The sequence below is a fragment of the Ornithodoros turicata genome, unplaced genomic scaffold (genome assembly GCF_037126465.1).
Source record: "Ornithodoros turicata isolate Travis unplaced genomic scaffold, ASM3712646v1 ctg00001389.1, whole genome shotgun sequence".
Classification (NCBI taxonomy): domain Eukaryota; kingdom Metazoa; phylum Arthropoda; class Arachnida; order Ixodida; family Argasidae; genus Ornithodoros; species Ornithodoros turicata.
The window spans coordinates 8,138-23,388 of NW_026999582.1; the positions used below are offsets into that span (position 1 = coordinate 8,138).

Consider the following 15,251-nt stretch of genomic DNA (forward strand, 5'->3'; position numbering starts at 1 on the left):
ATTCCAATGATGGCGTTCAGTCACTGCTTTCATTGTGACAGCCTTCACGGAGCGTCGTGTGCCCAGAGAATATGCCCACACCGGGTTGTACATGTTACATGTAGTCACAGTTTGTGGTTGTTTTGAAAATATTTATTTCAATAAAACCTCAAATTAGAAAAGCAATTATCTCTCCGCTCTCACAAGGCCTACCAGCTGAAGACGCCCTGAAATTTTGACGTTGCGTCGGACTCTGCGATCCGACCTCCACATTCTTCAAATTACAGTCGGGCGCGCGCAGTTGATGAATCCGATTATATGGCACGGAAGCATAAAGGTAGCACAGGTGTGAAGGAACCGACACTTGCCGTTGGTTGACATCCTTCCACCTGCGTGGTGACGAAGAAAAAGGCGGCTGTCACGAGCACGATTACACGGCACCGGTCAGAACACGTTTGAACGTCGCGGACGCTGGGCGTTGTACCACGGTGACCGTTACGTATGTGCACTGCGATCTAAACTCAATGTGTTTCTGGGTAATAACGTTGAAGTAGCGTAGCAAATAATTGTAATTCCATTGTAGCACTCGCATCAACGCCAACATGGTTAGGTAATTTTATACAGTCACCACAGTTTCGCACTACCTCCTCGCCCTCAAGAGTTGAATGCTCGCATTTTGCTCTCGGGTGGATGGGTGTGGGAGCAAGAGGTCTTAGTCGCGGACGGTGCTCCCAAGGACGACGCATGGATCGTCTCATCCGGGTGTGGGCATTGAGATCAAAATGGGATAATCGGTGTTTGCTGGGACGATACCTCGTGCTGATATGACGTAAGTGTAATAATGAACCTCCCTTCAAGTTTTTGCAACGCCACCCGTGTTTGGGATCGTAGATAAACAACTGCAAGCGCCATCGAGGAGCTCAAATGCATAAAAAAAATTTGGCTGATTTAAAGAAAGCAAGTGGTTGATGCACCCAATGGTACATGTTTTCACACAAGGCGCAGTATCTGGTGCGGGGTCTTTTGGAGAAAGATATCTTTTGGGGAAAATGCATACCAAAACGCAATAAAAAGGTTCTCCGTGTTGTCTCGTGTTCTTTTTTTTTCTTCTTTCTTTTTGGCTTTTGGAACACAAACAACGCGTAGCTAAGCACAAATGATGGTAGCAAAAAGACGAAAAACAAAGAAACGTGAATGCACACTTTTTATAGAAAACCTCGCGCTGGTTTTCGTTCAATGCCGCAAAATTTCCAAAAAATGACGCAACCGCTAGTATATTTACTCACGGACAGCCTTGCTTATGATCTGTGATTGTGTTCGTTTATTGGACTCGAGCTACTGGAAAGTCTACTCTTGGTGGGCGAAAATGCGACGACGCGACTCTCGTGACGTTGTCTCTATGGAGGGTACACCATCCGTTCTAAAATTCCAAGATTCAAAAACCAGAGACGCTCGAGAGTCGACGTCCAGCACCGTCCCAGCGACTCCCTTCTCGATACGGACAGCTGGTGATGACAACGTATACGATGACTCTGATACATCCCGACCCCGACTCGCGAGCTGAACACTCCCAAAAAAGAGGGGAAAAAAAAAAGGAGTTACGGTGAACTCCATAACGGCGAACCTGAGCGGGGCAAAACACGTAGAAGACCAGCTTGCCTGTGTCTATGCAATTTTATGAGTTAGAGTGATTCTCTTTGGAGGTAGTAAAACTCTGCCACATATACATGGAGTCCCAAAAAGCGTGTCATTGAATTATAATTATAACTAAAAAAAGAACTACGCAACATAGAATCATGCCGTCATGGGCATTTCTTCTTACAAGGTTTTTGTCACCTCCTAATGTGAATGTAACGTAACTCCTGAAGTAACGTAAGTTTCATTATGTAAATTTTTGCGAACCAAACTCGGAAATTTGCCAAGTATAAGGTCACTTTTTTACACCACCAAAGTGAAGAGCGCTCTGAATTTCCGCAAATTCGTAATAATTGATAGGGATATTGCGGAACTGTCCCATCCTAAAAAATAGCCGAACATCATGCTTTTCGGGGCACTAAGAGCATAGCGATTTTGAGGACTTTTTGAGGGCAATCGTTGTCAGTCCGATGAAAGGAGGTGGTAAACCCAGCCCACAGAGTGACAGTAGAGAGAGAGAGAACACAGGCATGGCTTAGCGCATCCGGCTTCCGCTGGGATCATGCCTTCCCTTACCTAATTTCAGCAACTGTCACTTATTATTATTTTTTTTACTATCACTTTATGGACTGGGTTTGGGACCTCCTTTCGTCGGACTGACAACGATACTGCGCATAAAAAATCATGAAGCTCTATGCTCTTGGTGCCCCGAAAGACACAGGTCCGGCTACTTTTTTCTAGTGGTATGGCTCCTCAATATCCCCGTTAATTATCACGAAGTTGCGTAAATTCGGCACAGTCTTCACATTTGTGGGGTAAAAAAAGTTACCGTTACTTGCAAATTTCCGAGTTCGGTTCACAAAAATTTACATAATAACTTACGTTGCATGACATTCACATGAGGAGGTGACAAAAACCTAGTAAGAAGAAATGCCGTTGACCGCGTAATTTTTTGTTTAATTATAATTCAATGACACATTTTCTGGGACACCCTGTACAACCCCACTCCTGGAACAACTATGACTCCATCAGGGCGCTATGATCATAATCACCATCCTCTCATTTTCCCCCAATAGCAATGGGGTAGCATTCTGCCCAGTAAGCGGAAGTCATCCCAGTATCATCACATCACCTCTTCCTTCGTTTACGTCCAAGAATCCATTCCACTTATCATTGATTTTTTTTTTCTTCCTTTCTATTCAACCTTAAGAATCACAGTCGGATCTTGGAGGCATGATATTTGAGATGAGTGCTGGAGACTTTATAATTGTACAACTAAAGGTGAACAAACCAAGTTGTCTACTGAGATGTTCTTATATGTTCCGTATGTCAGTGCTTCTCGAACTCTGCTACTCTGCGACCCAGCATAATTCTAACAACATGCGTCAGTAGTATAGATATAGACTGTATAATTTTCGAGCGGCATAAGAACCGAGCGGCATAAGAACCGAGCGGCACAAGAACCGAGCGCTATAACGGGCTCTTTTTTCTAATCCAAGATGGCCGATTCTAAGCCAACACAATCCAGTTCTAAGCCAACACAAGCCAAATCCAAAGCCATCTGATTGGCCGCCATTAGCTCCGCCCACTTCACACGTTGATTGGCCCATGCTAAGCCTACTGATCTTTGATTGGTTGACCGTAGCTCCTTCATGCTAATTAATTGGCTCCGCCCCCACTTCACACGCTGATTGGCTCATGCTAAGCCTTGACTGAGCATTGATTGGTTTACCGTAGCTCCACCCCTTCATGCTAATTACTTGGCTCCGCGCGCGCCCGTTGATTGGCCACCGCTACTGATCGCGCGCGCGTTGATTGGTTCACCATAGCTCCGCCCCCGCCCGTTTATGTTCATTACTTGACTCCACCCCAGCGGGCTTCACGCTGATTGGCCGGCGCGACCGCTGATTGGTCCAGGCGCGACTGCAGCGACCCCACTGCGGCCCTATCTCAGATGTCCAAACTTACCCATCTGATTGGTCCATTCTAAGCCACTCTCCCAGCCCCCCCATCTGATTGGCCGCCGCCACTGCCTTCACCGGCACCCACCCGTTGCGGCCCTATCTCAGATGTTCAAACTTATACCGATTGGCTCGCCACCAGACGGCGCGCGGCGGCGGCGGCGGCGGCGGCTTCAGATGGTTCTAACCCAATGTCTCTATCTCATACAACCAAACTTACCTCGTGCCACCAGATGGCGCGACTCAGGTGCATCAACTCCACGCGGTTCCGCTTCGAGGCGTCACACGAGCGAGAGAACTTCGTCGAGATGTGCTGCCACATATTGCGCTCCCGTATCACCGCAAGCAAGTTGCGGGAAATCATACGCGAAATCTTGGACGAGTACCTGTCAGCTTACAGGGAGCAATCACTGCGCGAGCTTCAGGAACTATGTCAGGAAGAAATAAGAGTCCTGGAGACGATCATCAATCGCTCTAGGAGCTATGGATGAAAATAAAGATGCATCACACCTCGGTACACAGTCTGCTCGAGTTATTCCACGATGCGCATGCAGTTCCAGCACCCTGCTCGAATTCTCATCTCCGGCGCGTCCATGTGTGGGAAGACGGTGCTCACGCAGAATATAATGAGAAAGACGACCCCGCGCGAGAGCAAGTATAAATCAGGGGACCAGGTGCGGCTCGCGTTAGACCGCGGCGTGTTCGCCAAAGGCTACGATCAAAGGTGGACGGCCGAAGTGTTCGAGGTGTCGCGAACGAGAAAGACCGATCCACCCGTAGTGTACGTGAAAGATTCGACGGGAAAAGAAATACTGGGATCATTCTACGAGCAGGAGCTGCAGCCAATCCACCATCTTTCCTCGTACGATAAGCGACTCATATCCGCGGTGATTAGAAAGAAGAAAATTAACGGGGTATTGCACTACTTGGTTCGTTGGTTCGGATACGCCAAAGATCACGATTCTTGGGTGCCCGCCAACGATGTCAGAAAATGAATTTTACGTGTATCTGCTCTCGAACGCCAGCATGGACCTGTACCCGTCCAACACGCTGAATGACTTCACGATCGCGTTAGATAAGCCGCTACACCTGGATGATTCGTACGTCGTCGGTCTAGAGGGATTTTCCATTCCCAACAGCTTCCTGAACGTGAACCAAGCGCCTGATAACCTGATAACGCTATCAACGGAGAAGTGGCAAACAAAACAGCTCACGTTCGAAGACACGGACACGCTACTGAATAAAATATTCCCCGAATATGGGATAGAGTGGACTTACGAGGAAGATCACTACGTGTTTAAGCTACCGTCGCGCGTGCGCTCGGCGAAACTAATCGACAGACCGCTGCATCTCGCCTTTGGAATCGTCGACATCGATGGAGATCACCGGGAGGGCGGTAAAGTACGCGCCGTCCCAAACGTGTTACCGCTCGCGGAGGAAAGAGCCGTTATGATGCGAGTTCGCCGGGTGATAGTGATCAATAACGATCTAATTTTAGAACCCCGATCGCTCATTACCGACACATTCAACGAATTCTTCAGAGCGACGAACGATACAGAATCACGGGTGGAATACAAAGACAACACTTACTCGCTTTCTCTCCCGACGAATTTCAACTTGTCGACCGAGTTCCTGGACCTCATTCAGGTGAAGCACATCCACGTTGAAGGATCCCGAAAGCACATCACGTGTAATCCCATAGTGAAGACGTACCGCATCCACATAAACACTCGAGAGACGGAAAGTCGGCGCATTTCACTTCCACCGAATTACTACGAAACACCCGAAGCTCTCGTGAGCGCCATCCATGAGCGTCTGCAGCCGGAGGCTTCCCTCACGTACGATGCATGGGCGAGGAAGTGTTCGTTGAGCTTGCGGGAAAACGTGTCGCTTACATTATCCGATTACTTTGCGTACCTACTGGGTTTCGGCGCGAAAACCGTATTTACGGAAAACGATACGGGCGTCGACGAAGTGACCATAGATCTTCCCATTAACTGTATTATGATATACACGGATCTCGTCACGCCCTCCGTAGTGGGAAACGGGCGGCATCCGATACTGAAATTAATTCCATTCGTATACGATAGAACGAAAGAACAACTGAGTTTCAGCTTTCTACCCGTTCAGTATTTTAAGTTAGTGCAGCGCGAAATTTCCTCAATCACCGTCTCCATACGCGACGACACGGGTCGCAAGCTACCGCTACAAAATCGCGGTAGATCGACGCTGACGCTGCACTTTAAGCATGTACACTAAAGCGGTACCAATCTACGGATTTGGCGTTCCGACGGTATACAGGTCGCACCTGTACCAGAGGGGAGGCAATTTCTTTTCTCAGCTCGGGCGTTTCGCTATTCCACTCTTTAAACGCGTATCGCCCTACTTAAAAAAGACGGCTGTTGCGGCCGCTAAGCGCGTGGCCAAAAATCTGTCGGAGGGAGACTCTTTCCGAAGTGCGCTTAAAAGATCGGCGAAAGATACGGGCCGTGAAATTCTCCGCGACCTCGGAGGGGCTGGCGGGCGAAGAAAGAGGAGAAAACCGGACGTCTTCGACGGCATAAATCACGCTGGTTGCGCGGCCACAATTTAGTTGCGAGATGGACACGATTAACGTCGTACATCCCGACACTCCTCTGTTGGATAAGTCGGAAACACAGTTATTTTCCGTGCCGGGAACGCAGTGGCATATACTGAAGGGGGAATATGAGGTATTCTACCCGGTCGCTGACATATCCTCCGTCATAGAGTTCCAGCTTTCGAATTTGGGGCACCACTATCTCGATTTGAACTCCGCGTACATAGTGACGAAAGTCCGCATCGTACGTGACGATGGTTCGCTACCGGAAACACAGGCTGGCGATCGGACGACCTACGACGAGGTCTACCCCGTCAACGCGTTCGCCAGCTCGCTTTTCAAGAACGTAGCCGTCTTCTTGAATCAGACCATGATTACGAATAATGATTTGTATAGCTATAGAAGCTACTTGGATATTTTGCTTCACGCCAGCACCACGGAGCAAAATACCGTGCATAAAGCAGGTCTGTACACGCAAGAAGAAGCACGTCAAACGGAAAACAACATTCGCGCTCGTGGACCGGCCGAACGATACAACCTCACACGTGGCGGCAAGACCATCGACCTGGTTTCCAAGATCAACTCGGACATTTTCCTGCAGCCTAAGCTACTCATATCGGGAGTGGAAATTAGGCTTGTTTTTTATCAAGGCTCCGACGCGTTCCGCATTATGAAGACCGATCAGGAGCAGCACGCGCATAAAGTGGAAATCATGAGTGCCACCTTGTACATAAAGAAAATCACCGTGTCTCCCAGCCTATTCCTCGGACACGAAACGGAATTGCAGAAGCGCAAGGCTCTCTACACACTGGCCGGAAGTGAATCGCGTATTCGTTCGCTACCAGTTGGCAACCTGGATGCATGCCTGGAAGATTTATTTCCTGAGAAGATACCGTCTAAGGTGGTGGTCGCATTCGTGCCCACCCTAGCCTACCAGGGAGCATTCAATCGGGACCCGTACCGATTCGTGAACTGCGACATTGAGTCGGCGACGCTCACCGTGAACGGGACGCAGCGAATAGACACGTTCGACTTCAGCAATAACCTGAACCACCGAAGCTACTTCAACCTCCTGGAGCAGCTGTGTGAGAAGCACGTCTCCTACGAATACGACCACTACGTTGGAAACAAGTTCCTACTGTACTACGACCTGGATCCGGATCAATCCTCCGTCCACCTGTCACCGATCAGGCGTGGAAACGTTCGTCTGCAACTCAAGTTCCGACGTGCCTTAGCCGAACCCACAACCGTATTGATACTGTCCGAGAGTGTGCGAATTATGTCCATCGATAAGAACAGGAACGTCACACTGGATTAGCGATGTTCGAGCAAGATATCGAGAGACTCCTGAAGTACAACGATTACACTTCGGCACTCTTCCGCGGTGTATACGCTCGAGACGATCGTCTGCCCGCACTGGATAGACCGGGTATGATCGTGGTGAACACCGATCGGCGACAGCAAGCTGGGGAGCACTGGATTTTGTACGCGAAAATGAAGGATGACCTCATCTACTTTGATTCCTTCGGATTGCCGCCCATCGAACCCGAGCTGAAACGCCTCACCGTCGACGAATATAATGATGTCTGTATCCAAAGCCTGTATTCTCCAATGTGTGGTGTGTACTGTTGTATCGCGGCGACATTGTTGGCGAAAGGGAAATCACTGAAGAGCATTGTATCCCTGTTTTCCGATAATCTCGCCGCTAATGACCTAAAATCAATAAAGCTGCTAGAAAAGTTGTTTGTCGCTTAAAAACGCCTGGCGTCCTTTATTCTCCCCCACGCGAACGCATAGAACACACTGTTTTTACCGTCGTGTTTTATTAACTTTTTGTTTACATGGCGCGTCGCTGGCCTCGACCAGCGACGGCAAATGGTTGCTGTTGGTCGTTCGTTTGCGGCGTGATAGACAGCAACCCACGTCCGCGACCCCTTCCGCGCTGCTCTTCAAAATAGCTAGGTGGAGGCGGTTGTGGTTCACTATAGGGAGGTGGTAATGGAGTCTCCTGGCCTCCCACCACAAGAACACGGATATGCGACCCTTCCGGCAAACGGTGACCACAGGTTGGGCATTGCATCTGAAATATGCGCGCAAGTCTATAGCTATTGGAGTGAAAATCAGTTGGTACTCACTGTTGCTCTTTCGGTGGTGAGACTGCGGCGGGTAACGCGAACCACCCCCACCGAGTATAAAGATTTACAACTTCGCGAGGGGAATTTTCTTTTTTCTTCTTTTTCTTCCGGATAAAGCGCGTCGTTTCACTTAGCGTGAACCCCTCCTCAACAGACAACTACGATTTATAGGCATTGGCTGGAAGCGTTTATTAAGCGGTAGATGATAGCGCGAAAGAAAAAAAAAAAAAAAAAAAAAAACATACATGGCTTCGAAGCGGTGCTCCTCATATGCGGCGTGAGCAAAGCTGTTGGCTGTGATGGCACTCAGTAGAACAAAGAGGAAGGCGTAGAAGCGATGTTATGACCGGTCTATAGTCCAGCTATGGTTGAGCACAGAAGAAGAAGGTAGCACGTGCACTTGATGGCTCAGCTGTCGGGCGGTGTTGGTGGCAGCATCGGCGAGAGCGCATTCAAATCAATGCATATATATTCCGGCTCCGGCGAGGGCTGCAGTGGTGGCTGTGGTGGTGGTGATGTTGCGTCCCGTACCTTAGGTCCAATGACCAAAACGCGGAAGTGCGATCCTTCCGGTAAAGGCCGAGAGCAGGTTGGACAGTTCATCTGAAACACGTGAAAAAAAGCTATACCCATTGAATGACGTGTAATCTATTCAGTACTTACGATTTCAGTCTGGGGTGGTTGCAATCGGGTGAGCAGTGGATGAGGTCTGGGCTCACGAGATCGTTTTTGTAGGCAACCCCTCCTTTCCACGCTCGCGCAACCTTGTTTCGTCTGAATGCGCAAACTTGTTTTGAACACGCTGAACGCACAAAGTTCGTGATGGTTGTTTATGTGGTGCCGTGATATAAAAATGTGGATCGTCTGCTGGCCTTCTAGGTTTTGAAACCGAAATCTGTTTACACCGTCTTGACAACATTTTCTGCGACTGAGCTCGCCACGGAGTTTGGTCGTGAAGTACGTTTTGATATTGGACAGGTGGCCCCATGGCGACCCAGTTCCTCGGAGAAACCTTGAAATATTTTTTTTTCGCTTGGGTCCGATGCGCGCGCGCGCGCGAAGGACATTTGGAAACTGCATAAGCGAACCCTTTTGTTTTTGGCGCTTGTTTCGGCAATGAGCGGGTGGGCTCGTAGGGATATTTTCCTTCAGATAGACTTGTCTCATCAAGCACAACAGTTTACTTTTGGTTTTAATACGCGTGGCCTCGGAAAACATGATTTACGTGGTGACCCAGTTTCTCGTTACATCACCTTGACGCAACATTTTTTTCACTAGGGCCCGCCACGATGGGTGGAAGTGCGTTTTTGATATTAAACAGATGGCACCGTCGTGTTGGGGCTTGTCTCAAGGTGACCCAATTTCTCGTTACATTACCTTGACGCAACTTCCCCGAGAATAAAACAAAGCTCACCGTTCTATAGTATAAACTCATTTCGGCCATGAAGCGCATTTTGATATAAAACAGGCGACCCCAACGTGTTGGAACATGCAACCGACTCAAGGTGACCCAATTTCTCGGAGAAGACCTATTTACATTACCTTGACGCAACATTTTCTTCGACGGTGAATGCTCACCATTGCGGCCGCGCGCGCGTTCTGATATTAAACAGATGGCCCCCAACGCGGCCTCATCCTCGAGGTGCCACATGATTTACGACCGCGTGGAAACAAGCGAGCCCCGACGTGTTGGCGCATGTAGCGTGGATGCTGGTTTATAAGCCGCGCGATCGCCTCAGGGGGGGGAACAGTCTGCTTTCACTCGCTTCACAAGTAAGTTATTCCCTCCTTTACTTGTTGCACGTTTCTTACTGATGCGCGTTTATTTTCAGTGCCTCGGTGTGTGTTCTGCTTTTTTGATCCTCACGATATCGAGGATGAATCGGACGACGACGACGATTCTCGGGACGGCGCACCTCCTACACTGCCTGCTCACGTGATGCGATCTCACCCCGACGTGGATACATCCTTCCTGCCCTTCTTCCAGACTGACGCCGCATTTGGAGGTATCGTCAAAAGATTCACGCTATTGGCATCTGTTCACGATCAGGGAGTAGAGGATTTGCGACAATATTTAATGAGTCACTTTCACGATATGCTCGCCATATTGAGAGCGCAAAGAATACCCTTTAGGTTTTGCATTTGTTCCGATGTTTTAATGGTGAGGGAAACTCGGGGGGAGATAACCGCGCACATAGCCCACTTTATGGCGTTTGCTCGCGAAGTCCACAGCGATGGAGCCGTCGCGAATACCCTAATGGACGCGATTCAGGAGTCCATGGGACGCGTAGAAAATTATCAGCGGGAAGGGAGCGGGTTCGTGTCCACCGACGTCCAAAAGGTTCAAATATGCATTTCCGCTGTGAAAACTAAAAAATTCGGATGCAAAGGGGCACTTCCCGATCATTTGGCTAAACGCAGGAACGTGCTGACGAATATTCATTTACCGGCACATAAGGAGGGTGAGTGTTTTAAATACAATACGCTTGCCCTCCTGCACCTGCAGGAAAGTAATTCGTGGAAAAAATGTGAAAACTATGCCGCGGAGTACTGGTGGCCTAGTCGCTTCCCCGTTTCCTACTCTGATCTGGACGAATTCGAAGATAAAAACAAGATATCCGTGTACGTATACGAGTACGTCGATCAGGGAGTGCACGTGTCGCGATCCCCAAAACTCGAGTATGAAAAGAAAATTCACTTATTGGCTGTAGATGAACATTTTTTCGGAATCAAGTCTCTCGAGCGCTTACTGATGAGAGACAACAGGCGTTTCGTATGCGAGCGTTGCACGCGCTCTTTTAACAAGGAAGAGAGCATGGCGAAACATCGTCGCCTGTGCGCGGACGTAAACGAAATCATATTGGAATTTTGCGAACCGGGCAAAAACTTTGTAGAGTTTACTAAAATACAGTACAAGCAGCAGTACAACTACGTCGTCGCGTTGGACACGGAGAGCGTACTCGCGCCCAGTGGTGTTGGCATGCAGCGTCACGTCACCTCGAGCTTTTGTGCCGTGCTCGTACGCACCCACGACTCGAAGGTGATGCGCATCAGGGCGCACCACGGTGAAGATTCCGCGAGGCAGTGCGTCAGAGCTTTGATGGAAATGCGGGACGAGATGATCGCCCTGAACGCCTGCCCCGCGGAAATGGTGCTGAATGATGAGCAACGAGCGCGGCACAGAGCTGCCACCCACTGCGCATACTGCGGGCGGGAGTTCGCGCAAGATGTACCCCGTGTCCGGCACCACGACCATTCCAAGCGTTGTACTGCCGGCGAGACAAATTACATCGCGACGCTGTGCAACCCCTGTAACGTAGCGTGCACGACGCGGGAAAAACTGCCCATCATGGTGCACAATCTGGCCTACGATTTGGCCGGGCTACTGCGGGAATTTCACCTTCTCGGGTGGAAGCGAGCTCCCTTCATCGTGGCCAGTTCCATGGAAAAAATCCGATCGTTCGAAATTGGCACCTTCCTATTCAGAGATACCATGCAGTACCTAAATTCGTCGCTGGGAGAGCTCGTGGAAACCGTCAAATCCATGGGGGGCGCAGAGGCGTTCCAATGCCTGAAGCAGGTATTTGGAGACGACTACAAAATTTTGCTTCGTAAAGGTGTATTCCCGTACAGCCACGTTAGCTCGTTCGCGGTCTACGACGAATTGGCTCTGCCGGCAAAATCCGCCTTCCGAAACGATCTGACGGGGGAGGATATAAGCGACGAAGACTATCAGTACGCGCTGCACGTATTTGAACGTTTTGGATGCTCGAATCTGAGGGATTATAATGCATTGTACCTGAAAACGGATGCCCTGTTACATGCTGACGTAATGCAGCACTTCCGGCGCCTGTGCTACGACGCGCGCGGATTGGAATTGCTTCATTGTGTTTCGCTGGCATCCTATTCGTGGCAATGCGCTCTAAATTACACGCGGGCAAAATTGGAGCTGATCATCGCCGAGGACATGTACCGGACCATCGAATCGGGTGTTAGAGGTGGACTCTGTCAGGCGAGCAGGCGTCATTTACGGGCTAACAACCCGCTGTGCAGTGGCTACGATCCCGATAAAGAGGAGGTGTACATATCGTACATAGATTGCAACAATCTTTACGGATTCAGTATGATAAAGCACCTCCCCGTCGGCGATTTCGAATGGGTCGAGGATTTTAGCTCCGTGGATTTTATGCGTCATCCCACAGATTCGGACGTGGGATACGTGTACGTGTGCGATTTGGAGTATCCAAAATCTATCCACGCGCTGACGCGGTACTTCCCCCTGGCTCCTGAGAAGGCGGTCGTCCCGAAGGAATGGCTCTCACCATTCCAGCGAGGGCTCCTCGAAGAGTTAATGTATCAGCCAGCGAACAGCAAAAAGCTGCTGCTCACGTGCAAGGACAAGGTCGAGTACGTTGTTCATTACGCGCTGCTCGCTCTCTATTGTAGACTGGGCATGCGGGTGACAAAAATTCACAGAATTCTAAAATTTCGTCAGGCACCATTCCTGCGTCCCTACATTGAGGACAATGTTGCCAGACGCGTCGCATCGAGCACGACGTTCGAGAAAAATTTCTATAAAATCTCAAATAATGCGGTCTTCGGGCGTACGTTGCTAAATAAATTTAATATGCGAGACATTCGAGTAGCCTTCGATGAGGAGACGGCGAGTCGCCTCGGGAGTCAGGTGGAATGCGCGCGAATGGAAATTTTGTCCCCCGATTGTGTCATGTTCGAAATGCGCAAGAGAAAAGTGCGATGCGATTTCCCCCTGCAGATTGGCTTCACGATTTTAGAACTGAGTAAGTTAACCATGTACTCGTTCTATTATGAAACCCTGCTGAGCAAGCTCACTTGTCCGGTGATTACCTGCTACTTTGACACGGATTCTCTGATCCTCGGCCTATTCTGCAAGGACTATGAAGATCAGTTACGCGCGATCGCCGACGACCATTTAGATTTGTCTTCCTTCGATCGTGATCATCCACTGTACAGCGAGAGGAATCGCGGTAGACTTGGCGCGTTCAAAAGTGAAACGGGTAGCGTACCCATCGAGGAAGTAATATGCCTGAAAGCCAAAATGTACTCCATCAAATTAGCCGGGGGAAAACAAATTGCAAGAGCTAAAGGGGTCAAAAAGAACATTGTGCGCAAACACCTCCTCCATGACACGTACCGCGATACCCTATTCAAGCACGCCAGCGTATCGCACGAACAGGTGTCAATAGTGGGAAAGAAACAGTGCATGTACACCATCAGAAATGTGAAGAGAAGTCTGATGGCGTACGACGACAAACGATATCTCTACAATGACGTGGACTCCTACCCGTACGGAAGCTGCGAATATGGTAAGCTCGAGTGGATGACGTAGATAGCGAGATTTCACCTGGCGTTCTTTCCCCCGCCGCCGCACAGATAATGCGGTGGATGAGTAGGAGTAGCGTCATTTGACCTGCGTCACTGGAAGGATGTGGTACCTCGTTCTCTTCTCGCTCATCTCGTGCGCACTGGCGTTGGACGCCGGCAACTGTACGGCGAGCATCAAGCTGGAGAAGGATAAGCACACGTACGCGCACGAATGCCCCGGCGACATCTTGGCCATCAGAGAGTGGCACGTGGTACCTATGCGGTCCGGCATTAACCTGGACAGGAACGCTACTGGATCGTTGCGTACGTGCCTTCACTCGCTGGACGTGAGCGACAGCTACGAAGATATCCAGTGCACGCGGAAGTGCCAACTCACGGAGGACGAAATTTTTCTCAGCCGCTGTCCCGGAGACGTCTACATGATCCGTCACTTCCGTGGAACCATGCCCAGCATCAAGGGAATCAACCTCTCCAAAACTGCCATGCTTTTCCTCAAACATGTACTCAATAAACGTTGAAAGGTATTTTTTTCCCTGTCTGTTCGATCTCATAGAGCTATCTGAGATAGGTTAGAACCATCTGAAGCCGCCGCCGCCGCCGCCGCGCGCCGTCTGGTGGCGGGCCAATCGGTATAAGTTTGAACATCTGAGATAGGGCCGCAACGGGTGGGTGCCGGTGAAGGCAGTGGCGGCGGCCAATCAGATGGGGGGGCTAGGAGAGTGACTTAGAATGGACCAATCAGATGGGTAAGTTTGGACATCTGAGATAGGGCCGCAGTGGGGTCGCTGCAGCCGCGCCTGGACCAATCAGCGGTCGCGCCGGCCAATCAGCGTGAAGCCCGCTGGGGTGGAGTCAAGTAATGAACATAAACGGGCGGGGGCGGAGCTATGGTGAACCAATCAACGCGCGCGCGATCAGTAGCGGTGGCCAATCAACGGGCGCGCGCGGAGCCAAGTAATTAGCATGAAGGGGTGGAGCTACGGTAAACCAATCAATGCTCAGTCAAGGCTTAGCATGAGCCAATCAGCGTGTGAAGTGGGGGCGGAGCCAATTAATTAGCATGAAGGAGCTACGGTCAACCAATCAAAGATCAGTAGGCTTAGCATGGGCCAATCAACGTGTGAAGTGGGCGGAGCTAATGGTGGCCAATCAGATGGCTTTGGATTTGGCTTGTGTTGGCTTAGAACTGGATTGTGTTGGCTTAGAATCGGCCATCTTGGATTAGAAAAAAGAGCCCGTTATAGCGCTCGGTTCTTGTGCCGCTCGGTTCTTATGCCGCTCGGTTCTTATGCCGCTCGGTTCTTATGCCGCTCGAAAATTATACAGTCTATATCTATACTACTTGCGTCCCCACCCGCCTTCTTGCGGTGCCACGAAAGCATCTATTTCACCGCGTGAACTGAAAGAAAGGAACTGAACAGAACTGATACATGAAACTGACGCTGAAATTCTAGTTGACACTGAAGTCAGACTGACTTTGCTGGGCTAGACACCATCGCGAACAGACACAAAATACTTTCCACCAGGAATGACTCCACCCGATGACTAAAGTAAGCTTTTTTGTGACGAAAGAGAGTAAAGTAAGCTGGTTTGTTAGAG

The 15,251-nt window shown here is 49.8% G+C and overlaps 1 protein-coding gene across 1 annotated transcript; it reads left to right on the plus strand.

The window, feature by feature from the left end:
* The first annotated feature begins 10,815 nt into the window (after positions 1-10,815).
* On the plus strand, positions 10,816-14,176 carry LOC135376931 (uncharacterized). The gene is made up of 2 exons (XM_064609351.1): positions 10,816-13,633; positions 13,701-14,176. The coding sequence occupies exons 1-2, from the start codon at positions 11,041-11,043 to the stop codon at positions 13,718-13,720; spliced, it is 2,613 nt and encodes an 870-aa protein (XP_064465421.1). The 5' UTR covers positions 10,816-11,040; the 3' UTR covers positions 13,721-14,176.
* Positions 14,177-15,251: the final 1,075 nt, after the last annotated feature.